This window comes from Apaloderma vittatum, unplaced genomic scaffold (assembly GCF_000703405.1).
Source record: "Apaloderma vittatum isolate BGI_N311 unplaced genomic scaffold, ASM70340v1 scaffold358, whole genome shotgun sequence".
Lineage (NCBI taxonomy): Eukaryota > Metazoa > Chordata > Aves > Trogoniformes > Trogonidae > Apaloderma > Apaloderma vittatum.
The window spans coordinates 256-26,052 of record NW_009732148.1 but is presented as its reverse complement, the minus strand read 5'-3'; the positions used below and the strand labels follow the sequence as shown (position 1 = coordinate 26,052).

At 46.3% G+C, this 25,797-nt stretch overlaps 1 protein-coding gene across 1 annotated transcript in view; it reads left to right on the top strand.

The window, feature by feature from the left end:
• ABCA1 (ATP-binding cassette, sub-family A (ABC1), member 1) overlaps positions 1-25,336 on the top strand; it is a 67,548-nt gene extending 42,212 nt beyond the window's left edge. The window contains exons 8-34 of the mRNA XM_009875393.1: positions 3,700-3,940; positions 4,487-4,626; positions 5,364-5,480; positions 8,671-8,859; positions 9,463-9,668; positions 9,761-9,937; positions 10,531-10,753; positions 11,100-11,321; positions 11,955-12,159; positions 12,684-12,797; positions 13,247-13,418; positions 13,985-14,116; positions 14,630-14,769; positions 15,865-16,002; positions 16,532-16,752; positions 17,224-17,296; positions 17,841-18,043; positions 19,083-19,131; positions 20,152-20,265; positions 20,615-20,763; positions 21,230-21,354; positions 21,746-21,844; positions 22,997-23,186; positions 23,328-23,422; positions 23,836-23,868; positions 24,421-24,526; positions 25,223-25,336. Coding sequence (XP_009873695.1) covers positions 3,700-3,940; positions 4,487-4,626; positions 5,364-5,480; positions 8,671-8,859; positions 9,463-9,668; positions 9,761-9,937; positions 10,531-10,753; positions 11,100-11,321; positions 11,955-12,159; positions 12,684-12,797; positions 13,247-13,418; positions 13,985-14,116; positions 14,630-14,769; positions 15,865-16,002; positions 16,532-16,752; positions 17,224-17,296; positions 17,841-18,043; positions 19,083-19,131; positions 20,152-20,265; positions 20,615-20,763; positions 21,230-21,354; positions 21,746-21,844; positions 22,997-23,186; positions 23,328-23,422; positions 23,836-23,868; positions 24,421-24,526; positions 25,223-25,336 — 3,987 coding nt within the window. The remainder of the gene's footprint in view (positions 1-3,699; positions 3,941-4,486; positions 4,627-5,363; positions 5,481-8,670; positions 8,860-9,462; positions 9,669-9,760; positions 9,938-10,530; positions 10,754-11,099; positions 11,322-11,954; positions 12,160-12,683; positions 12,798-13,246; positions 13,419-13,984; positions 14,117-14,629; positions 14,770-15,864; positions 16,003-16,531; positions 16,753-17,223; positions 17,297-17,840; positions 18,044-19,082; positions 19,132-20,151; positions 20,266-20,614; positions 20,764-21,229; positions 21,355-21,745; positions 21,845-22,996; positions 23,187-23,327; positions 23,423-23,835; positions 23,869-24,420; positions 24,527-25,222) is intronic.
• The last annotated feature ends 461 nt before the right edge of the window (positions 25,337-25,797 follow it).

Genomic DNA, 25,797 nt, shown 5'->3' with positions numbered 1-25,797 from the left:
TTAGAGAATAGTCTGAACAAAATATTTCTCTGAATATGGGAATTGATTAGATCTGTGACCCTGGGCTCTTCAAATCAACATAGAAGGGCAGATTAAACATGAAGAGCAAGGGCAACTATTTAGAAACACTTAAAGGGCCGGGTCTGATGCCTGGGAGAAGAATGAGCTCAGAAACCCTCCACATGTGAGGTACTTGCGTCCATTGATGTGAACAGAGCAGCTCTGCATCTCAGTTGTAAAGTTGCTGGTGCCAAAGCTCCTTGCTCAGACAGTTGTAAAATTATGTGTAAAGATATATTTCCTCATGCAGTCCTGCAAGACGGTTAACACCTCGTGCGTTCAAGGAAATTAGCTGCACTTCCTATTTGTACACCACTGCTTGTGTTAGGGAGTTCATGGTGCTTTAGCTAAAGCAGTTGACTCTTTGCTGAGGAAAATTAAGCTGTTTTGCCTGACCTACCAAAAACTCCCCAAGGAATCCCTTTAAATTGGACACTCAGACCGTCACACCCGAACTGCAACCCTGGCCTTTTGGGTGACGAATCATCAAATCCAAAAATCCACATGAGCATATTTAGCCCACAAAAGCTGTTGTCTGACATTTGTTTTCATGCATGTACCATGATGCTGATGTGCTGTCAGTCATCCTGAACCTGTGGAGCCAGATAGAGTGGCACCAGGGTGCAGACAAAAGCAGCAGTGAGTAGCGTGGAAATGAAGGCACAGTTGAAGCAGTTGCTCTGGACACATGTACTGAAACCCGGGCTTTAGCTGTTCTCACAGCTGTCTTCCATCATATCAGTGTGTCATGTGTTTTCAGTCAGCTAAAAATAGAGGCTCCTTGTGTATGTGACACGTAGTATCTGTTTAGCACTAGAATTTTTGCCCAGATGTTGGCACATCTAGAGCGCACACAGTGCTACGAATGAACACAAAGCGTCAGGTTTGCCTCCCAGTGTAAGGCCAGAAGCTCTGTTTTTGCTTGCCCTGGGTGAATTTAGATTAAATTGTTCCAGCACACTGCTGCTTTCTGCACTGTTGCTGGCTGGCTTTATCAGCTGTCCTAGACTTCAGTTATCTGCATCTTATTTAGCCAAAGGTGACAAAACCAATGCACAGAGGGCAAAACTGGCAGATGGTCTTTGACTGACTCTGTTATTGACTCTGGAAACAGGGAAGTTGGGGCCACAGCATCTGAAGTTATTTCTGAGATGCAGCTGATGAACAGTTACAAATAGGTGTCTCAGCAGCTCTGCTTGCCCATATTAGTGTATGTTGCTGTTCTGGGCAACACAGCAAGAACATCCAAGTTAATGTCACCTGGTATCACAGAATCGCAGAATGTCAGGGGTTGGAAGGGACCTCAAAAGATCATCTAGTCCAGCACCCCTGCCAGAGCAGGATCACCTACAGTAGGTCACACAGGAACGCGTCCAGGCAGGTTTTGAATGTCTGCAAGGAAGGAGACATTCCCTGGGTAGCCTGTGCCAGTGCTCTGTCACCCTCACAGTGAAAAAGCTTTTTCTAATATTTTTGTGGAACCTCCTATGTTCCAGCTTGTACCCATTGTCCCTTGTCCTGTCGTTGGACATTGCGGAAAAGAGCCTGGCACCATCCTCCTGACACTCCCCCTTGACATAAACATTAGTGAGGTCACCCCTCAGCCTCCTCTTCTCCAAGCTAAAGAGACCCAGCTCCTTCAGCCTTTCCTCATCAGGGAGATGTTCCACTCCCTTTATCATCTCTGTGGCTCTGAGCTGGACTCTCTCAAGCAGTTCCCTGTCCCTCTTGAGCTGAAGGGCCCAGAACTGGACACAATATTCCAGATGTGGCCTCACCAGGGCAGAGCAGAGGGGCAGGAGGACCTCTCTCGACCTGCTAGCTACTCCCCTTCTGATACACCCCAGGAAGCCATTGGCCTTCTTGGCCACAAGGACACACTGCTGGCTCATGGGCATCCTGCTGTCCACCAGAACCCCCAGGTCCCTTTCCCCTGCGCTGCTCTCCAGCAGTTCAGTCTCCAACCTCTACTGACACATGGGATTAATCTTTCCCAGATGCAAAACTCTAGGAGTCAAGAAATTGGATCAAATACTAAAAAAGATTTAAAAAGGGATAGAGAACTAGCTGTAAGATGTTACCGTGACACTGTGTAAAACCGTGGATTGCCCTCCTGTCTGATATGGAATACAAATCTTAGCCCTCCTTCTGGCAACCGGGACATTCAGAAATGTAATGGCTTTCATACAAGGAGCCAAGGGAGTAGACTAGGGCTTGTCAGTTTGGAAAAGAGATGATGTGGGGGTCTGAGAGAGATCTAGAATCGCAGAACCGTTGAGTGGCCTAAGAAAAAAGTTATAGGGATTGAATGTTTACTGTCTCCTCCAGTGCTAAAAACATGGCTCCAAATGGAGCTAACCATAGCCAAGTGAAGGAGAAGTTAGAAGAGATTCCAGTGATGTGTTGGATGTTAAATGCTTACGGATGTTAAATGTTCAAAATTCTGGCAGTTTACCATGGAGGAAATTCAAGATAATTAGGGGGGAAGAAATTCATGGGGTGGGAAACAGAAGTTCCCCAAGCTGGAAATAAGTGGTAGCTGGAAAGTTACTTGGTGTAGTTACCCTACATTCTTGCCCCTTGCTGTTTTTATTTCCTAACATCCACTTATCGTCATCACCCCAGGGGTTACTGAGACAGACTTCCAGTCTGTATAGATGCATCTCTGCTGACGTTCTTGCAACAGGGAGTGAGAACAGTGCTCGAGCGTAGTGTGAAACCAGTGCTCATGGAGGTGCATTGCTTTTTCTCTTCTTGTGAGCTTGGCCATGCTTCTGTGTATGGCAACATTAGTTCAGTGAGTGACTCGGGCTGAGGTCTTGGTGCTTTTGTTCTTGACATGTTGCAGGTGGATGTTTATGCCAGACAAATCAGTCTGGGAGATACCAGTCGTCCTGGCCAGTTTTGTATTGTCGCCTCAATCCTGGTGTCAGGCCGGCTGGGCAGGAGAAGGCTCCTTGCTGTGGCTGGCTGTGTGGTCACGCTGATCAGATTCCAGGGTGCAGCTGGGCTTATTTTCAAGGGTTTTCTGGGAATGCTGTTGACAATGGGACAGGGAGGTGCTGAGGCAAGGACAAGCGATACTGATCTTGAAGGTCAAACTGGCTGCCTGGTGTAATCAGTGAAGGCTTGCTAACCTTGGTGGAGTTGTGCCAGCTGACTCTGGCTGGGGCCTGAAGCTCATCCAGCCTGTGACCCCATGAGCTACACTCACTTTGTGTTGTTCTTTACTCCCTCTTCTGACTCAGTACACTCCAACCCACCCAGTATGAGGAGGGTCCACTGGAATGTGAGCATTTGTGCAACCTGGAGGAGAAGCGGACTCCACGTGAGCGGGCAGGGAGGGTAGAAACCACCCACAGCGCTGCAGGGGAAAACTTGAGAATAAAGAACGTGTCAAGTGTGCTTTCCTTGTATGCGCACAGAAGAGACTTCCCTCTACATTCTCTCACTGTGATGGGGGGAAATGTGCTTTCCCTAGTCTTTACTGTTGACGTTGAGTTCAAGGGGATTCTCATCTGTTTGAAACCAGATGTGGGGGAAATTTGAAGGATTTAAAGGAAAGTGGCATGATCCTCTTCTCCTGCTAATTCTTTTTCTATCCCTCCTTTCATTCTCTTCTACTACCTCTCCCTCCAGTTGCTGAGCATGAAGAGCTGGAGCGACATGAGGCAAGAGGTGATGTTCCTAACCAATGTGAATGCCTCCAACTCTTCTACACAAATCTACCAGGCTGTGTCACGCATTGTGTGTGGCCATCCTGAGGGTGGAGGGCTCAAAATTAAATCCCTCAACTGGTATGAGGATAACAATTACAAAGCACTGTTTGGAGGAAACAGCACTGAAGACGATGTAACTAACTTCTATGATAACTCCACAAGTAAGTATAACCCTGGAGTGGCCCAAGGTCCTGTCTACTTAATAGTTGCCATTGTTATGCACATGAGAGCAGGTAGTCTTGAGAGACCCTATATCTTCCACAGTTTGAGAAAGACATACACGTGTCCTTAAGCACAGTGAGGATCTCAACATGCAAAGGATTTGCAGGGGCTTTGTATGGAGTCCACAAAAGGCGGTGCAATGGACTTCCTTCAGGGGGAGAAGGACCACAGTCATGTGCAGCCTTTGGAAATCTGGCTTTTTCTGGATATACTTTGCTCATGCTATGCAGCAGGGTTGTGCGAGTACTGCATAACTACTACTATGGCTCTTAATGTTGGATGCTGCATGTTTGCTCGGGTGACTGTGGAGGTTTGAACTGAAAGTGGCTTTTAGTGCAGCTTTGCAGTACAGAAGGGTTTTTGTTGTCTGACAAATGCTGTGCTTTTGGCTCTGACTGTCCTTGAAGCTCACACAAGTGAGGCACATGCTTTCTGCAGTTGTCAACATGCTCCTTGAGCAGTCATCCTTGTCCTGTCTTCCTCAGCACCCTACTGCAATGAGCTGATGAAGAACCTGGAATCCAGCCCGCTTTCCAGGATTATCTGGAGGGCTTTGAAACCCTTGCTGATTGGGAAGATCTTATACACTCCAGACACACCAGCTATAAGGAAGGTCATGACTGAGGTAACTCTAGCCCTATCTTCTGATATGTAGAATGAGGTTTGTCATCTGACTGTGCAGCTTAGCTGCTCTAGGTTAAATTCGGCCCAAACACAAACCTAAAAAGAATTGCATGCAAAGCACAGCCTCCCTAGTTTCTCACCTTGCATGCACTTGCTGTTGAAGGCTCAAGGAGAAAAGACCAGGCTGAACTCTTTTTCTAGACTTAACTGGAAGCTTTCCTGGTGGTGCCTTTTGTTTATCCACAGGCTCTGCGTCTCTGATGTGGGAATGGGGAAGACATTGATAAGAACCCAAGTGTCCTTTATCTCCTGCACTGCAGGCTGATCATTGGATCCCTAATCATTTCCAGTTGTGGTTTATGTAACGTACTCTCTAATTTCCCAAGCTCACTTAACAAGGCTCTTCCAGAACATGGAGAGCGGCCACCTCTGTGTGCCCTTCATCTCGCAGATGGAGTCATTCTCCACCAAGCCTTTAAAGTCAGTGCTCAGCCACAGGCATACAATCATAGAATGTCTTAGGCTGGAAGGGACCTTAGAGATCATCCACATTCCACGTAGTTGTTTTCCTTCCAAGTGTACTAGATTTTTCCCTACTCTGGTCCTTGTGGAAGCTGAGTTGCTGCTTGAATATAAGCAACACTCAGTACTTCACGTGACAGGTCAGTGCCCCCTGTCAGCCTGCAGTGGATCTCTGCCAGCCTTTGGTAATAACCTTCCTCTCCTCTTTACCAACAGGTGAACAGGACATTCCAGGAGCTGGGTGTGTTTCGTGACCTCGGAGGGATGTGGGAGGAGATAAGCCCGAAAATTTGGACATTTATGGAAAGTAGTCAGGAAATGGACCTCATTCGGGTATGCTGTCCTTGCCAGAACCGCCACTGTTGTCTTCTGCATTAAGTGATGAAATACTTCTTTTGGATGGTGCTTCAGCACTGACCTGGGCAGATAAATAATATGGATGGGATCACTTCTTGAAACATGTGGTTGTACCAATCTTGGTGTTATGCTTGGCATTCCTTCCTTCACGTGACAACCTGCTGCAGACAGGAACAGTGTGTAACACCTGTTTCTAGTTTACCTCTGTGGGGAAACAGGCTGTTTTTTCCACAGTGCTGCCCTAGTGCAGTAGGAATATCTTAACTTGGGGTACTTTTGTAAACTGAGGACCTGTGGGGTTGGCGACACATTCACCTCCTTGTACTGTGCATTTCTCCACAGCAGTGCTCTCATGATAGCAGCAAATCAAGTGGTTGTAGACCTACATTGGAAGGTGGCAGGTGGCTCTGGGCCCCAATGGGTATAGTAGGAATTGAATGGTTATCATGCTAGAGCTGAACCTAGATGCCCGGAATTAATCTGGCACAAATCTTGTAAAAGCTTAATTTGGAGTTGCATGGTATGTTTAATTTAGTAATACTTGGGTGCTTGTGGGAGAAGAGCAAATACCTCCCTACGGCTGATTGCTTCATAATGTGCTGTGCATACTGGACCATGAAGAAGGGGCATGGGAGTCTTGTTCAGATTTGACATGCTTTCTGGTAGCCTGTTGGCTCCCTGGAGCATTAACACAGGTGTTAGACCTGCGTTACTGGGGCATTATCTGCTTAAGTGACTTAGTTCACTGTGAGTTCCCTCAGGTGAACTCTGAGGGGTGGATCAGTGCACGCTATGCCAATGTCTTTGGAAGCAGAGTGGTGTAAAACTGGATCATGCAGCAGAGAAACAGTTGTAGAGTAGCTTCTCCTGCTGTCTCTGCAAGGCAGCTGGTTTGGTTTCATAGTGCAGCTCCAAGTCTTTCAAGCCTTGAACTTTATTCCTTGTTTACCCAAACGTAGTGCTGTGCTGAATAGTCTCTGACTGCCCTGTTGCTCTTCCCCATCAACATGACATACTAGAGAGTCAGAGGTACCATTTTTATCATTTCTGTGCCTCTGCTGGAATTATGAAAATTAATTCTGTAGATGATGATATCAGGGAGGTGAGAATTGGGACCACCAACTGTAAATTGAATGGATGGTGCAGAGTGTGCAGACAGAAAGGCAAGGTTTGGATACAGGTTTGCAGTTGTGTACTTTGAAAAGTAAATGTTGCTGGGGTTTGTGGTTTGGTTGGTTTTTTTTTTTTTAAAAAAAAAAAAAGAGACCCAGGGTTTTTTGGTTTTGTATTTTATACTTCTTGTTAACCCTGCTGGCTCTGATAGCTAATTCTTGACCTTCTCATGAGTCTGGTTTCCTCCTCTGTGTTGGCATGGTTAGCAGGGGTTCGTTTGCGGTTGCCTGTTGCAGTTCACACAGGCCGGAGTACTTCACTGTCATTGCCTGGGAAGCTCTGGATCCCATGCAGTTTAGAGGTGAAGCACAGATCAGTTGTACATGAAGGAGCCGTTTGTGGCTACTTTCAAGGGGGAGGTCGGTCCTTTGCTGTTTGTTAGTCACTGCTGCTGGGTGAGCAGTCATCACCTACCAGCTTTTTCAGTTGTGCAACCTGTTCGACATACTACCTGCTGAAGGACAGTGCTTTGTTTGCCTATCTCTGGTGCTTCCAACTCGATGCTAATAAGACTGCTAAAGTCAGGGAGGACAACGTGTGCCCCTGGAGTTAAGGAGCTTGAATGTTGCCACTGAATGTGATGAGGCTGAGCCCCTTCCCTGCAGGCCGTGGTGCTGTTCTTGCTGAGGATGGTGACACAAGCCAACCTGAGGACGCCAAATGTGGAGAGCACAGAACAGCCAATCCCTATGTGCTTGGATTTTCCTTACAAACATTCTCCCTTGCTAGCTTGGCCTGTTCTGTTTTCCCAGTTTGTGACAGTGTTTTTGTTACTGTGTGACCTATTACTTTCTGATTTGCTAGTAATAGCAGAGCATGGGGAAGCTCCCCACCCTTCTGCTTCATTCTTTGTTCTGGCAGAAAATTCATTTCCTGTTTTTATTGGTTAGGATTTTTACAGGTTGTTCTTGTTGGCAGGCTTTCCCCCCCCTCCCCCTTCTGTTTTAGTGTGTCCTTTACAATTAATGCTCCCATCCTGATTGTCCATATATTGTCTGCCCAGAGAACTGGTTTCTGCTTCAATGCCAGGTACTTCTACCTGGAATGGACTTTGTATAATCATAGAATGTGTTGGGCTGGAAGGGAGCTTTAAAGGTCATCTGGTCCAACCCCCCTAGAACAGGTTTTTCAGAGCCCCCCCAAGCCTGACCTTGAATGTCTCCAGGGATGGAGCCTCCAGGGCAACCTGTTGCAGTAGTAAATAACTTCTTCCTAATGCCTAATCTGAATCTACCTTGCTCTTCCTTAAAGCCATTGCCCCTCATCCTATCACTACGTGTGAACAGTCCCTCTCTAGCTTTCCTGTACCTGTACACAGGTACTTGTTGGGGGCATTGCACATACACGTAGTGGGGCAGTAGCCCATCCTCAGAAAAACACCAGTTAAACCCGGTGAAAAAAGCGTTTTCCCAGATAAGATACCAGAGAGGTTGTACAGGGTTGCTTCAGTGAGCCCTAATGGCACAATGGCAAAATACGTAAGAAAAGCCACCTAACTTCTGGTGCTGGTATTCCTGCTCAGCACCTCCACTTCAGCCTCCAGCCGTGCCACAGCCCCTCCCCATCCCAGCCGGGAGCAGATGTTTGTTCAGCAGAGGTGAGCAGAGCTTGGCAACCACTATCAGCCGAATGCCTTTCTCCTGAACACCCATCTGCCTCTTCCCGGTTTTGCTGGTGCAAAACAGTTTGCGTGGGTGCGGGGCTGTGCGTGGCTCTCTGCTGCCCTCTCCCTGGGAGAGGGGTGCCTGGACACTGAGGCAGCCAGCCACCCTGCAAAACACCACTGCCTGATGGTGTAGCTATACCGAGAGAGGTGCGCCGTTTTGAGCGGGAGGGTAAGAGTAACAACCCCACCACGCTGAGCTTCTCGGTGTGGCAGAGGGCCTCTCCCTGCACCTTTCTCAAAGGTGTTTTCCCTGGTGGTACTTGTTTTCGATGAGAGATGAGATCTAACGTTAATTCTCAACAACTATGTCTCATTTGAAAATGACAGACACTGCTGAAAGGCAAAGCTCTCTGGGACCTGCACTTGCCAGCTTCCAACTGGACAGTGGAGGATGTTGCCCGTTTCCTGTCAAAGCATCCAGAGGACTTTGAAACAGCAGGTGACTCAGTGTATACCTGGGTGGATGCCTTCAACGAGACAGACCGGGCTATCCAGACCATCTCCCGCTTCATGGAGGTGAGATCCTGGTAGTGTGGGCAAGGACCTGTGGAGGGCAGCAATTTGGTCTCCACTCACATGGTGGGGTATTCCTGGAAAGGGAAGATAGATGTTTTTCAGTCCATTTTCTGTAAAACGACCAGACTTTAGTAGGGCTAAGTGCACAGCATGTTAGAAGCTATCATTTATTCAGATGCCTAAATACAGATGTTAGGGGCCTGGTCCAAAGCCTTTGGGTCTCTCCACTGATTTCTAGAGGCTTTGAATTAGACCGAGTTTACTGGAAACAAAGACAATAAGACTATCCATGGAAGCTGATGATTGGATGGGATCCTGTAGCGAGTACTGCAGTGCTACCTAACCTCTTGTCCAGAAAGCACCTTTGCTTGGGGTGTTTCTTAGGGATATATGTTTGACTGACAGGTGGTGCATCAAGCAGTTAGAAATGCTGTCTCTAGCAACTTGAGGCTGCCATGAGCCATTGGAAAGTAGTCCAGCACTGAGGCTTTTTCTTGGGCATGGCTTTATCATTGCAGAGCTTTCCTTCCTCCCAAATGTGAACAAAGTACATTCTGATTTGGTAACTTATCCCAAAACACTTCCAAATCTGTCCCCATCTAGTGTGTGAACTTGGACAAACTGGAGCCTGTGGCCACAGAAGTCCAACTTATAAACAAGTCATTGGAGCTTATGGACGAAAGGAGGTTCTGGGCTGGCATAGTCTTCACTGAAATAGCTCCTAACAGCGTAGAGCTCCCTCAACACGTGAAATACAAGATACGCATGGACATTGATAATGTGGAAAGGACCAACAAGATCAAGGACGGGTGAGTCCTGACCTCTTGCCTTATGAACCATTTCTTAGGGGTGATGTGGTGATGAGGATTTCTAATGGAAGAGTCGTGTTCTTTCGGTGCAGGTACTGGGATCCTGGTCCCCGTGCTGACCCCTTTGAGGACATGCGCTATGTTTGGGGAGGCTTTGCCTACCTGCAGGATGTGGTGGAACAGGCAATCATCAGGGTACAGACAGGCACGGAGAAGAAGACGGGAGTTTATGTGCAGCAGATGCCCTACCCATGTTATGTGGATGACATGTATGTACACAGGCTGCTTTGAAAGCTGCCAGGAGGATTGTGGTTTGGGAGGTATGGGCTTTTGTCACTGCTCAAGGCATGGTTTATGTCCCTACATATCAGCAGGGCAGCAATCTCCTTAGTGTTCCTAATCCCTGGAACTAGGGCACCTGAATGAAGGGTTTGGAATATGTGATAACTTGCAGAGTCCTTCCCAGGACTATCACATACAGAGTATATTCCTGAGATGTGACCATATTGCTAAATGTGATACAGACAAAAATAGCACTGGGAAAAAGAGCAGAGACCTAGTCACAGGAGAGTGGAAAGCGGGCAGCTGAGAGCAATCCCCAGGAAAGAAAGGTGTTTGCACTCAGGTCTTCTGCTGAGCAACAGTTACAGCACCAGCTCCCACCTCAGGCTGGTGATGCGCTCTAGACCCATCAATCTCACCTCATGCTGGGACACAGATCTTGTGTTGAGTCCTGCACATTAGCTGCTTTGTGCAGTGAAGCCTTGGCTGTCGCCGTACTCTGCCAGCCCTTGAGTGGTACCTGAAGTTACAGTGAGGTTTCTCACTCTGTTCTCCTGGCCCTTTTCCTTCCTTTGCTCAGATTTCTGCGTGTCATGAGCCGCTCCATGCCTCTCTTCATGACTCTAGCCTGGATCTACTCAGTGGCTGTGATAATTAAGGGCATTGTATATGAGAAGGAGGCCCGGCTGAAGGAGACGATGAGGATTATGGGACTTGACAACGGCATCCTGTGGCTAAGCTGGTTCATTAGCAGCCTCATTCCTCTCCTGATGAGCGCAGGCCTGCTGGTGCTGATCCTTAAGGTGAGTTGACAAGCTTGGTCTGTGGCAGTAGAATATAGAGCCTTGAGAGCTTGCTAAGCAGCGGTCTGCACTGGTGCATTGGGGAGGAGTTAGCAAATGTGGGTTGGCCAGCAACTTTTGGGGAACAAGGTTTTGGTAAAAAGGAGGGCTGAGTGGCTGAAAACAGCAGAAGGGGCTGCAGTAGATTCAGTGCTCTTGAAAACATACCTCTGGTACTCGCCCACTTCTGGGAAGGCTGTTGTACAAATTGCAGCAAGCCTAGCCTCCCCTGAACAGACCTCCTTGTACCAGAGTCACCTTGCAGAGACCTTTCAAAGCCTGATGCATCTGTTTGTTCTCCTGCCAGATGGGAAATCTACTGCCTTACAGCGACCCTAGCGTGGTATTTGTTTTCCTCTCGATCTTTGGTGTTGTGACCATCCTCCAGTGCTTCCTCATCAGCACTGTGTTCTCCAGAGCCAACTTGGCAGCTGCCTGTGGGGGTATTGTCTATTTCACGCTGTACCTGCCTTATGTGCTGTGTGTTGCCTGGCAGGACTACATCAGCTTCTCACTCAAGATCTTTGCGGTGAGTCTTGAAGAAACCATCTCGGGTACTGACCCTCTGCCAGCATAACACTCAGCAGCTCTGTAGCTGGACACTGGTAAAAAGGTGGGGAGGTGACAATGGGAGGGTAGTTTTCCAGTATAGGAGGCTAGCTGGGCTGGGCTTGTTGAAGAATTTGACTATAATCTGCTAGGAGCTGCTGAGAGAGTTTTGTTGGCCTTGGTAGTAGAAGTAATTCAGCTGGACTAAGCTGCCTTGATCTCTGTACGCTGTGGTACTGTGCCACTAGAGATGCAGGCTGAAAGAACTATCTGCCCTTCCTCTGCGCAGCACTTCTTACCTGTCTGGAGAGGGTGGTTGTTAATGGTCTGTTCCCTTGCATGAAAGTCCAGGGAACATGGGAAGGAAAATAGGGAAACACAATTCTGAGTGGTTGTCCAGCAGAGACTCCAGGGCTTGCTTGCTTGCTTGGGATCAAGACTGTGTCTGCCTCTCCCTCTCTGCAAATATCGTCGTGGTCCTTAGATCTTTGACTTTTCCTGTAAGGGTTCTGGACCATATTCCTTAGCCTTGTGCAAAGCTAGCTCAGCTGAGCTGCTCACTTAGAGAGTAGTTGCAAGAAACTGAATGCATGTTCGTGCCTCCCATTCACAGAGCCTCCTGTCTCCAGTAGCCTTTGGCTTTGGTTGTGAGTACTTTGCACTGTTTGAGGAGCAAGGAGTTGGTGTTCAGTGGGATAACTTCTTTGAGAGCCCATTGGAAGAAGATGGCTTTAGCATCACCACATCTGCTGTCATGATGTTGTTTGACACCTTCCTGTATGGGGTCATGACGTGGTACATTGAGTCTGTCTTCCCAGGTGAGGTCTACTTCTGAAGGTGGATCCCTTCACGCTAATCATTTGCCAAGGTGCGAATTGGGCCCATTTCTAAGCAGAGCTGCGCAAAGGTCATGGAGGCAAAACACAGACCAGCATCACAGTACGATTATTGCTCTAATGGCAATGACTGTTGCCTAGCACAAAGGCTGTGCCCCATTGTGGCAATGGCTGAGCTAGTGCCAGAAGCTTTGCTGCACTTTAGCTGTTCCCTTCTCCGAACTGCTGAGTCCACAGAACCTCCTGCAGAGGAAGAGTTGAGAGTATCAGCACCATATGTACCTGCTTAACGCCTTCCAGCACAGGGCTTTTAACCTTTAAATGAAGTTTGTGAAAATAGATTTTTCTTACCCTCAAAGTTTGGCACTGTCTTCAACAAGAAAGATCTCTCAGTCCTGCTTAGCATAGAAGCTTACGAGGGGTGGAGTACTTCCCTTCTTGTCCTGAAAGCTAATACAAAAAAAGGGTCAGATGCAGTCAAGTTGACGTCATGCTTTTGTCTTCAGGCCAGTATGGAATTCCCAGGCCATGGTACTTTCCTTTCACAAAGTCCTATTGGTTTGGCGAGGAGCCACAGGACAGGGAGCACCCTCATCCTGACCAGAAGGGGCCTTCGGAAGGTAAGTGCTGGACAGAAAACCTTTCTGCAGTGAAGTGTTACGGGGTGCCTTTTTGAAAAGAGAGTCCAAGGACAGTAGGACTGGCATGGCTAAGGAGAAATTGGTCATCCCTTTATTATCACTGTTTGGATCTATTGATCAGGTGGGTGTATCCACATAAACCTAAGGTACTTCACCTGCTTGAGTGCAAGTGTGGGTACTCCAGCCTCATGGAGTTAAGAATTCCAGTTTTGCTGACCCTAGTGAGATCTGTGACTCTCAGATTAGACCAGTGGAGAGAAAAGAGCTAAAGGACAACTTCTGTGGAAGGTTGCTATCTCTGAGAAAGAAATGTGTTCAGTTCTTCATATGGTTCATTTCTGCTTGGAAGTCTATAGATATAGGGGAACTTCCACAGTTTCTGTTACAATCATAACTCTCTCTACGTTGTTCTCTTTTTTTTTTTCTAGTCTGCAAGGAAGAAGAACCTATGCATCTGAGCCTTGGTGTTTCTATCCAGAACCTGGTCAAGGTCTATCGCGATGGCAAGAAAGTTGCTGTAGATGGTCTCACACTGAATTTCTATGAAGGACAAATTACCTCGTTTCTGGGACATAATGGAGCAGGAAAAACTACTACCATGTAAGAATAAATTAATGCTTTAAGACAGTGGGGGAATCAACTCTGGATACTGTGGTTCCTGTCATTACAGTGGAGGTAGCTGTACAACTGCAGGTACAAGCTTGTGCAGACTAGGGTGCTCCAGTTATTTCAGTGGAGCTCTGCTGGCTTATCCTAGTTGTGCAGCTGCCTCAGAAGATGCACAGATAAAGGGGACTGAGAGTGGAGATAGTTTAGGTTGAACTACCTGCTATGCAGAATTAATCTTCTGGCAGCACTTCTTAGTAATGCCATTTGTGATTCTGATTCACCAATGTAAGAAACAAATTGGGACTGAAAGTATGAGAAGCTTGTAGAGGAAAAAAAATACTTCCTTCAAGCAGAGTCATGTGAGTGTGCTTTGATCACTGTTAGAACCATTAAAGCTAACTTTTTTTAAAATCCATTAGTGAGATGTTTCTCAAGACTACCTTGGTGATGCAGGAGTTCCCCAGGGCTTCCACCCATGCTTTGTTCATCCATCCTGGCACATGTCGCAACCTTTTCATTGTAGTGGAACCTGCTTATCTGTTGTGTTTGTCCTTCAGGTCCATCTTGACTGGTTTGTTCCCCCCAACCTCTGGTACAGCTTTCATCCTGGGCAAAGATATCCGCTCTGAGCTCAGCACCATCAGACAGAACCTGGGTGTCTGTCCACAACACAATGTGCTGTTTGACTTGTGAGTACCATCTGTGAAATGCAGGGCCGGTGTTATCCAGCAGGTGTTTGGGTTGTTTAGAAGATAGCGTGCTTTTAGCTAGAACAGTCCTGTATTTATCTGTGTGCACGGTGTGAGACAGCAGGGTGGTGTGAGATTGGTACAAGGACATTCTGTTTATTAGCACGTTTGTACATGCCTGTGAATTGTCAGCAAGAGTCTACACTTGCATCTTTCATGTCTCTTTAAAGAAATCTACTCCATTAAGTTAAATAGGCCAATGCTTAGTGATTTTGGATGTTTGGGGTACTCTGTCAAGCGCACTTAAGGAGAATAATTTACATTCGTGTTGAGTAGCCACACCCTGAAATCGGGCCCGGATTGAGGACACCCAGTCTGTAGCTCCTTCCTGAAACCTCATCATTAAAAGATGTTTTCCTGAGCAAGCAGATGTGCCTGTTTTAATGCTAATGCTAAGGATCAGCCCCAGCATGGTGCTCTCAACTGTGCCCTGAGCCTACTCCTCTTCTCTAGGCTGACTGTGGAGGAGCACATCTGGTTCTACGCTCGACTCAAAGGGCTGCCAGAAAAGAAGGTGAAAGAGGAGATGGAACAGATGGCAATGGATGTGGGTTTGCCACACAAACTGAAAGCTAGGACAAACAAACTCTCTGGTAGGTACAGCTACTTTTATTTCTCAACTGCTTCCTCAGCTCCAGAAAAACTCTGTTGGGTTTCACAGAGGCTGCATCATGGACTTTGATTAGATCCTCCAATTAAATATAGACTACTACACAGTTAAGCACTTAAGGAAATGAGTTATTCATTAAATACCTAAACTGCATGTCTTAGGAAACTTAACAGTGTTACACTAGCTTATGCTATCTAATGGGCATAACACAGAGCCACAGAATGTTAGGGGTTGGAAGGGACCTCGAAAGATCATCTAGTCCAACCCCCAACAAGTCACTCGCTTTCTCCGAGTGTTTTGTACCTGTTTCCCTCATGACATTGTCTAGCTACATGTGATACATGTTCTCCAAATGCTTACTAACGTGTTTGGATTCTATGCGTTTAGTGGAGAGCGTCTCAGACCATTATCTCTAAGTCCCTTGCTGTTTGTGAACTGTATGTGCATTTCTAATGCTGACTTCTGCTTCTTCAATTGGTGTACTGGAGTGCCCTTCCCCTTTGTTCAGGAGCAGTGGCGTTCTTGTGTAAGTCAGTACCAGGTAGCTGAAGGACCAAAACTCCTTTGTCTCTGACTCAACTGTCAACACAGACTGTGCTTTTAACCATGAGAAGGGAAAGCGGGTGGTCATAGGTTGGCTTTAGCACTGAATAGTATAATAGAATGCCTTGCTGCTGCCTCTGGCACTGTTCCACAGGAGGAATATCTCTTGGGGACCTATTTCTGCAGCTCAAGCTCTGGAGACCTGTGCTCCAGATACTCAAATGTGGTTAGGCCTCCAAGCTAGCAACTTGTTACTGCCAGTGTTGGGATAGTACAATTCATGTAGGGAAGGGCTTGCAAGGTGTGATTTCTGGCAGCAGGAGGAGAGTTGGAGTCCACTAACGGAGGACCATCCAGATGGATTATCCTTTGTCTGAAGATGATAGGACCCTGAAGGCCCAAAACAGTAGCAGTGCTTGGTCTTCTCAGTGTGCAGCTCTGTTTTCTTTGAGACCTCATGATCCACTGTGCTGCAGCTACTGCTGTTCTCATCTCTGCATCAGCCTTAACACCTCTTTCTTGTTGTACTTGTCAGGTGGCATGCAGAGGAAACTCTCAGTTGCCTTAGCCTTTGTTGGTGGCTCCAAAGTTGTCATTCTGGATGAACCTACAGCTGGGGTGGACCCTTATTCTCGCAGAGGGATATGGGAATTGCTTTTGAAGTACCGGCAAGGTATTGTAGTCTTTTTCTCTACCCTTAATGAATGTGTCATGGAAGGCAAAAGAAAATCAGTATGATTCATGACTGTTCTTAAAATAGCAACATGTCTTTGCAAATACATTGTTGCCTGCACTGAGGTAGGAACAAAGAGCGTGCAGGCTGACAAGGATATTCTGCTCGCTCATCTGTCCTCCTTTCTCATCCTATTTGTGTCAGAGCTTGTGAACCAAGTTCCTCACTGGGCAATTAAAGTCAGAAATTCACCCTTAGTGTGCAGCAGTGGCCTTTGCTGCCCTGTGTGTCCAGCCTTGCTGAAATGAAATGAACCTGCCTTTGAGCATGGGAAGGGCATGTGGAGAATAAAACTGATAGCAATTGTGAACCTTTTCCATGGTGCTAGCTAGCCTCATTTGAAGGAGCCTGGAATTGTGTCATCAACCTCCCATCCAATTTCATGGCCAGATCCAGATGATTGTGGCTTTGGTTTGGGAGCATGTGTGTGGTTGACTTACCAGCAGCATCCTCCCTTGCTTCCTTCCAGGTCGCACTATCATTCTTTCCACACACCACATGGATGAAGCAGACATTCTAGGAGACCGGATTGCCATAATTTCTCATGGCAAGCTCTGCTGTGTTGGCTCTTCACTCTTCCTGAAGAACCAGCTGGGAACAGGCTATTATTTGACCCTTGTCAAGAAGGACGTGGATTCCTCTCTGAGTTCCTGCCGAAACAGCAGTAGCACAGTGTCCTATCTGAAAAAGGTACGGTGGACCCTTCCAGCTCATCCTCATTCTTCATTCATGAAAGCTTAGGCTTATGTGAAGCAGCAGCTAAGATTTTATATGGCAGAATGTCTCAAAGAGAAATCCTTTGTTCTTTAAAGGAAATGTTGCTTGATTTTATAGGTACTGTGCCAGATCACATCTAGTTTAAGCTGTTGCATGAGATGTACATCTCCAATATAGTTTCTTTCAATGCCAGTGGTCCAAAGCGGATGCAAGAGATACAGAACAGATGAAGTGCACACTTCTGTAACGCTCACTTTTATGACAGTGACCTGTTACTTGTATTTCAGTCCTTTGCAGTGGTATGTCATTATTACTCTCTGACTCTTCTGTGGAGTATCCAGCGTGTTGCAGAATCTGCTTGAAGTTTCCTAGAGTGTAGCATCTGGTGGGCTTCTTTCCAATTAAACAGCAGGAAACAATGGTTGTCTTCTCTTTTGTGACCAGGATGACAGTGTCTCCCAGAGCAGCTCTGATGCTGGCCTTGGCAGTGACCATGAAAGTGACACACTGACAATAGGTGAGGCTTGGAAAATAATGTGAGGTTCAGTCCCAATGCTGATATTGCTCTATCTTTGACTTTGGACAACTGCCTTAACCTTATGCCCCTGAATAGCTGCAGTCTTGGGACAATTATTAATATCACAGAGATAGTACATTTAGATCCATAAATATTGGAGCATTTTTCTTTAGTTGAGCCATTTTGGGTTCAAGCTGTCCTGAGATTAAATAACCAAAGATTATGTAGATGCTAGGCCTGCTAGCAATATGTAATGTGTGCTAGTGAACTGTACATCAGTGACTTTCAGGGCTGCCAGTAGCATGTGAAAGCGCTCTCAAATTCTGCGAATAAAAATAATAGCCAGGCTTAGATCTAAGCTTTCATCTCAGCTTGTGTTAAAGTCTGGTTTCTTTTTTTTATTTATGTGGAAATGAGCTTCTTTCCAGAGATGCTCTGTTCTCCCTCCTTTCTTTCCAGCAAGGTGTTTCAGACTAAGCTCTCTTATTTCCACATAATGAGCAGTGACAAGATGAACATCACCTTTTCCTTTTGGTTCTTGTAGATGTCTCTGCAATTTCAAATCTCATTACAAAACATGTTCCTGAGGCCAGGCTGGTGGAGGACATTGGCCATGAATTAACCTATGTCTTGCCATACAAGGCTGCTAAAGAGGGAGCTTTTGTGGAGCTGTTCCATGAAATTGATGACCGACTCTCTGATCTTGGTATCTCCAGCTATGGCATCTCTGAAACCACCCTGGAGGAGGTGAGTGAGCTGAAGATTCTTTTTTGACTTAAACTAGGCAAGATGAACCATGGCAAAAATAAGAAAAAGATTGAGTCTTGTCTCTTCCCGTAAATGTTTATTGTGGAACAGACAGTTTTGTATTTCTCTCACATGGATTGTCTTTTGCGCTGTTCTAAGTGTGTGCTCATAGGCATGTGCCTTAAAAATTGAAGCGTACAGCCAGGCATAATCAGGTCCTTTGTACTCATTTGCACTTCTCCGAGATGTCATGTGAACATTGGCCTCCAATTTGACTTTGAATGACTGCATAAACACCTTTCAGTTATATTAGGGGTGCTTTGTGCTACACTTAACTGAAAACATAACATTTCAGGACAGGACTCGATACTTTACTGAAACCACTTAGATGTGCACTTTGATCAGGGGTATTTTTAGAGTTTGTGGCTGTGTTTCAACTGACAAGTGTCCTTGTCTTTTATCATGGAAGCATCCTGCACTTTATCCCTTGGTTTTGTGTAATATCTATTTTATTTTTTAAAATAAATTACATAATTGTAAGGTCAATTGGAACAGTAGTGTTGTCACTTATTGAGGTTACCTTCCAGATCCTCCCACAGCTGAGGAGGCCTTGGCTGCCATCTGCAATTTGAAGACAGCTTCTTTATTCTACCTTAGTAGAGAGAGTCCTTGGGAGTGGCTCTGCAAGAGTGTTTATTGAACTATAAGCATGAATGTGAGCGCTATAAGACTAGGAGGAAGATGTGATTCCCCGCATTTAGTAACCAGGTCTTTATCTGAGACATGGGAAGGAGTTTGTGTTTGAGGTGCACTGAGAACTGATGTTGGAAAGGAGAGTGGCTGGTGTGTGGTTTCAGTCTGGCTCCTGGAAGCTGGAGAGAAGCCTCCAAGTTCACGGCCCCATTACGCAGGGGATAAAATTTGTATTCTCTGTTTTTGTGCTGCATCTGTCAGTCTTGTGCTCTCTCATGGCACCTCCTGGAGCCGTTCCTACAATATTGTTTCTCTTCTAATTTTTGCTACCGCTTGTTGCTTTCAGATCTTCCTGAAAGTGGCTGATGATAGTGGTGTGGATGCAGAAACCTCAGGTGGGTGTAGTTGTCTGCTACAGTGCTGAAGGGGACTTCAGAGGAAGGTACCCTTTTGTGCTGTTTAAACACAACGCTGACCAAGCCTAGGTATTTCAGGAGTGAAATCTCAGTGTGGGGATGGGCTCCTAGGGAAATAAAAAGTCTGTGTTTATCTTGGATGAGGAGTGTTCTTGTCTCACCAGCCTTGAGCAGGTGGGTGACCTTTGTGTATGGCAGCATGTCCAGCTATATGGTGACACATGCTAAAGTGTGACAGGTCTTGTTTCAGACTGAACTGTAACTCTACTGTGCTAGTATTTTTAATGAATTATTTGAATAGCTATTCTTCATATACCTAATGCATGCTTTTATATGCTGTTGACTTGTATTGACTCAGTGGTAGCATGTTTATTATGTAATAATAAAGCAGTGCTTCTAGAGTTTGAGTGTATTGTGCATTGCTCGAGTGACTTTGCCTACTCTGAGGAATAGGAAAAACTCTTGGCAGGGTCAGACCACAGTAGGAAGCAAATAATTTTCTGTTTCTGAAAGCAGCTCACTGCACTAAGTGCTCATGCCAGCATTTCCTGATAAACTAGTGCTAGCAAATTTCACCTGAAGTCACATGCATATTAAATAAGAGTTTTCTTACAGTGAGAGCAGTGTGCTGTTTTGATGGTGCTGAGCAACCTGATCTAGTTAAAGATGTCCCTGCAGGGGGGTTGGACTAAATGACCTTTAAAGGTCCCTTCTAGCCCAGTACATTTATGATTCTATGGCTAAAAAAAAAAAAAAGTGTCCAGTGCACTGGAGTAAGATTCTAGGACAGCCCACGAAAAAAATGATGCGTGAAACATGTGACACTTGCACAAATTACAGTCTTGGTTTTACTTTATTTGCACTGGAATCACTCTAGATCAGCTCCTCAGTTTGAAAATGGAAGACACATAAAATGAAAATGGCATTGCTTTAGTTTTATGGGGTCTACCTGAAGATTTACTAAAACAGTTCAGCTAATCATAATTGTATTATTTTCAGATGGGACATTGCCAGCCAGAAGAAACAGACGTGTGTTTGGGGACAGACAGAGCTGTCTTCGTCCTTTTACAGAAGATGATGCATATGATCCTAATGATTCAGACATAGATCCAGGTATTTCTGGGGCTCAGGTGTGTTTTCTCGTGGACACTCCCTCATATTACAAATACTGCAGACCATAAGACTGACACTGTCAAAGGCGAGTTGGCTTATTTGCCTTTAGGAATAGTGAACAGTGCAGTATTCACAACCTGCTCAATCCTCCCATCAAGGTTTAGAGGGATAAGGGTGAAAATGCACTCGTGTGAATTACTGTTGCTTTTGCTGCTAAATGCTTTTTTTTTTTTCCCCCTGAATGAGCTCAAAAAGCCTTTCCAGCTGTCACCCTGTGTCTTCAGCACAGAAGTGCCCAGAGAACATCTCTGTGAGCTTTTGAATGAGGGTCATTTCTTCTTGCTAGCAGAATCCAGAGAGACAGACCTTCTCAGTGGCATAGATGGGAAAGGCTCCTACCAGATGAAGGGCTGGAAGCTCACCCAGCAGCAGTTCATGGCTCTGTTGTGGAAGAGGCTGCTCATTGCCAAGAGGAGCCGGAAGGGCTTCTTTGCTCAGGTGAGAGCACCCAACGTGTGCAGGGTCCCTCTGCAGGGACAGCTCTAGGGCTATGCATTGTATTCAGAGCTGAAGGTGGGCAGAAAATCTCAAGGGGAGTACAGATAAACAAAACTGGTCTTCACTGCCCATCTGAGTAAAATGGGGGCCTGTGCAAGTGGAAGGAGTTACATGGTATCCAAGTGATTATAGTATTCTTGCACAGCAAGAGTGCCAGTGAGGTCCAAATCCACATTTGGCCTTAAGAGGCAGCATTTGCAGGTTGAATCCTTTGTGTCCCGAGTGAGCACCCTGACTGAATGCCAGGGTGGGTCATATATTGGTGTCTAGGAATGCTTTGGTGTAAATAGCAAAGACCTTCATAGGAAACGCTGAAAAAGTTTTGATCCATTGACTCACTTGTCGCTCCTGCTGCCTCTGGAAACATTCACTTTAAAAAAGACTTTTTGTTTCCTTGCAATTTCAGATTGTGTTGCCAGCTGTCTTTGTGTGTATTGCTCTCATGTTCAGCCTGATTGTTCCTCCCTTTGGGAAGTACCCCAGCCTGGAATTGCAGCCCTGGATGTATGATGAGCAGTACACTTTTATTAGGTATGTTTCTTGTGGCCTAGAAATGGCACTAAAGCCTCCAAGTCTGCAAACATGAATTACTGAGTTACTTACCAAGTTGCTTTAAATTTACTTTCTATGCTTAACTCAGAAGCACACTTTAATAGACTCCTGGTGTTTTCTGTTTTGACCTTTAAATGTCAAATAACTACTGTCAAAGCCTTATTCATCTGAGTGGTGCTATGACTCTAATAATACTGTGCACAAAGACCAGGAGTGTTTGTGTGATCCTAGGCCAAGCATTCTTCAAAGGCAAATCTCCACCCATATCCATTTCCTCATCTTTCACTGTGCTCTCAGCCTTGCTCTGCTGCTGCTCTTGCTGTGTCTGCTATCCCACTGACCTGACATTGTTTCTTTGCTGTACCCATAGCAATGATGCTCCAGAAGATACAGGCACTCAGAAGCTTTTGGATGCCCTTCTCAATAAGCCTGGTTTTGGGACACGCTGTATGCAGGGACACTCCATCCCGTAAGTAGAACTCTGGGCTGGGAAGAGGAAGCCCAGCCCTGGCTTCTGGTCACCCAGTAGATTTATCTGGCTTTAAGGAATGATAGTCATGCATGTCCAGAGCAGGATGTAAGCCAAAAGAGTTGCAATTATATTCACCTTTTCTGCTCAGAACCTTTTAGAAAGTTAGAACCCTCTGGTAAGGAGTGAGGTTTCAGTGCAGGTCGTTACTGACAGGGGTGGAGACAGTGGTCTTTCCCTTGTTACTGTTCAGTCCTCAGCATGGAAAAGGACTGGGTCATGTGTTTGTGTGTTGTTGACTGTAGCTATTCCTGTTCCACAATCCTGTGTTCCAACTGCACTAGAAGCCTAGGTTAGCACCTCCACAAACACCAGCAGGAAGAGTGGAGATCCAGACAACATTGGTGGTGTTTCTTAGCTCTGCCACTGACTTGCTGCATAGCCTCAGATGGATCACTGAAGATCCAGGCTGTGAGTGTGGAAGGGGGGTACAGAGTGGAAGAACTGCAGGTCTCATTCACAGGGTGATGGGGAGGGGGAAGAGTGGTCCTCTGTGCTGGCTAGTGGTGGAAAGTAAGCTCGTATCCTGCAAAACAGATGCAGGAGCTAGGGTATTCCACCCGTGGGGCATGGGAAGGAGCCCAATGACGCTGCCCTGGGAAAGAGCAGTATTCTGGTGCCCAAAAGGCAGAAATGTCATCCAAGACAATGTCTGCCGTGATCCTAGGAATCACAGAATATCTTGAGTTGAAAGAGACCTGTAAAGATCATCCAGTCCAACTCTCTGCTTCTCACAGGACTGCTTAAAACTAAACCATAGGACTAAACATTGTCCACATGTTGCTTGAACTCCAGATGCTGTGTGTGCTGGGACTGAGTGACATAAAGCACTTATGTGCTGTGGAGCAAATGAGAAGGGAGTGTCTGGCACTAGTCAGTGTTGGCCAACTTCATTTTCTTTGGCACTGGGATCTGTTAGAGCCTGCAGAGCATGGTCTGTTGCTCTGAGTTGTTTGTCTCAGTGAGGCCAGGCTCCTTTGAAAAATGGCCTGCCTCTTTTGAGACTGTGGTGTCGGTAATTTAAATGGCTTGTAAACAAAGGCCATTACAGTTTTCTTAAGAAGTATTTGCCTTGCTGTTTTCCTGACACAGAAACACTCCTTGCACTGTGGGACAGAGGGAATGGACCACTACTTCAGTGCCAGACTCGGTCCTGGACATCTTTCTGAAAGGCAACTGGAGCATGGAGAACCCTTCTCCATCTTGTGAGTGCAGCAGTGAGAAGATCAAGAAGATGTTACCTGTGTGTCCTCCTGGTGCAGGCGGCCTGCCACCCCCACAGGTAGGAGGGAGCTTGGTGGTGCTGCAATGAGATATGTGCCTGGAGAGCAGAGTGACAGGGTGTGATTTTTGCATGCAGCACTGCACGCAGCTTGTTTGACTCAGCGTCTCTGTTTCTCTGTATCTTCCCTAATAATGGCAGCGTGAGCAAGACACTGCTGACATCCTCCAGAATCTGACAGGCCGCAATATATCCGATTACCTAGTGAAGACCTACGCACAAATCATTGGGAAAAGGTAGCTGTTGAACAAACCCTCTGCTCTTGCTTCCCACGCCACCAAATGCTGCTTGCTGTATATGGGATGCTGCACAGATCAGCAGCAAGAGTTTGGGTAACCCAAACTCTTCAGCAGTAAGCTAGACTCACTCAGCTCCTCAGACCCTCCTTATCCATGGCTCAAGCGTTTTTTTCTGCCTTATTAGTGATGCTGTGGCAGCTTTGAGGGGGGATGTCTGAGCCTTGTAAGCCGAGTATGGGGAAAGTCTAAGCACCAGCCCTAGGGATTACTGTGAGGAAGAGTGGTAGGACATATGCCAGATGTGAGAGGCCAGTGCACTTTTTTCCCTGGCCATGTGCCTGCAGCACAGATAGATCTGTCTCTGCTCTTTTCCATGTATTATACATTGGCTTTCTTTTCTGTCTCTGCAGCTTAAAGAATAAGATCTGGGTGAATGAGTTCAGGTGAGTTACTGCCTTTTGTCTAGCTTGCATGTGTCCACTAACTCATGAGCACTGTGTTAAGCTAGACAGACCCACCCCAGCTTCGCAGTTCGTTTTGCATTACTCTTAACTGTCAAATATTGAGGGAGCATATTTAAGGATGAACTGCAGAGCACATCACTGGAGAGTATTCCTGTCATATGCAGAGAGTAGTTTTAACTTGAAAAGATTTGCAGGACTAGCCTACTGATACTCCATCTTGGGAGTTGCTATCCTTCCAAGCAAGAGAAGCAAAGAGGTGTCCTGCTTTGCCTGCACCAGAGGATAGATGCATTGGTTAAATGGAACAGCACTGTGACAGCAATAACATGGGGAGTGGGAGACGTCTTAGCTAAGTAGCAGGCATCATAGCTAAGCAGCAGTGTAGGAAAATCAAGGCCATCTTTGTGTAAGTGGAGACGCTTGCCTTGGATATAGTGCAGGAGGAAAAGACATCTGGGGACGGAGGAGTGCCATTTTCTGGAAGTCAGTGAGTATTCAGATCTTAGCATCACTTTTTATTTGTACTTTCAGGTATGGTGGTTTTTCCTTGGGAGCCAGCAGTTCCCTCATGCTTCCACCAAGCCATGAAGTCACAGATGCCATTAAACAAGTGAAGAAAATCTTGGAACTAGCACAGGTGAGCTGCTGTCCCCCGCAAATCCAGGATGCACTAATGTCAGAGAGCTGTTACTTGGGAGATGGCTTTAAAGCCATAAAACAATGAGCATGTGTATGTTAGCTGTGTCCAGTGGCTCTTCCCCATTGCTTCTAAGCTTGGGTCTCCCAGGCTGGTGTCTGAGAGCGGTAGAAGACTTGAAGATCTGCTTGTCTGAGGCTTACACCACAGACATTACTGATGTAGGTTCTGCCCAACACCAATTGCAAGTCAGAGGAGATTACAGACATCTCTGAGTGTTTTGTGGCAGGATGGGGCAGGATGTGTCAGAGAAGTAACAAGTGGTTGCGATCTCCTTCAAAACCTCAGTGGAGAGCTCCTGCACTGGGTCTGCCTTGGCTCAGAAGAGAGTTTGGGCCGCCGTTGTCTTCTGAGACTGCCTGTGGGCTGCAACATCTTTGAAGGTTGCCTACAACCATGGTTAATACTTATTGCTGGAGAAAAAAGCAAGTCTAAGGCTGAGCTCTCTTACCACTGCAACTGCAGGAAGGAAAGGCGGTTTCTTGGCCTTCGTACCACCTTCAGCTTGGCAGATACAGGATTCAGAATGGAAAGAAAAGTGTTAGAGCTGTAAAAAACATAGTGTCATCCCTGCTAGGCTCCAGGACATGAACAAGAGTACTCAGTGGGGAAGTAACTGTCTCTTGCTGTTTGCAGGGAAGTTCTGGAGATCGATTTCTCAACAGCTTGTCAAGTTTCATGAAAGGCCTGGATACAAAGAACAACGTGAAGGTAAATTCACCAGTTCTCACTGCTGTGCCTGCTGTTTGAAGCTATGGTAACCTGGGGTTATTTTTAGTTAGCAGAGTCTCAGCAGTTTGCCTTAGAGAGTTCTAGCCTACACGGTTGTCCGTGTTTGCTAATTCACCAGTTCTCACTGCTGTGCCTGCTGTTTGAAGCTATGGTAACCTGGGGTTATTTTTAGTTAGCAGAGTCTCAGCAGTTTGCCTTGGACAACCGTGTAGGCTAGAACTCTCTGTGTTTGCTAGTGGAGCAAATGCAGTTTGTGTTCTTGTGTGGCTTTCCCCTAAATTTGTTTCTCCCTTGGAGTCTAGGCCTAGGACCCAAGAAGGAGTTCAGTGCTGGATCCAGTCCTAGCTTCCAGCAGCCTCATGTGGTTATTGATCAAACTGCTGTTTTGTCCTGAGCAAACTAGCTGGAAGAATAGAGAAAAATGATACGCCCTCAATAGAATCATAGAACATGTTGGGCTTGAAGGAACCTTTAAAGGT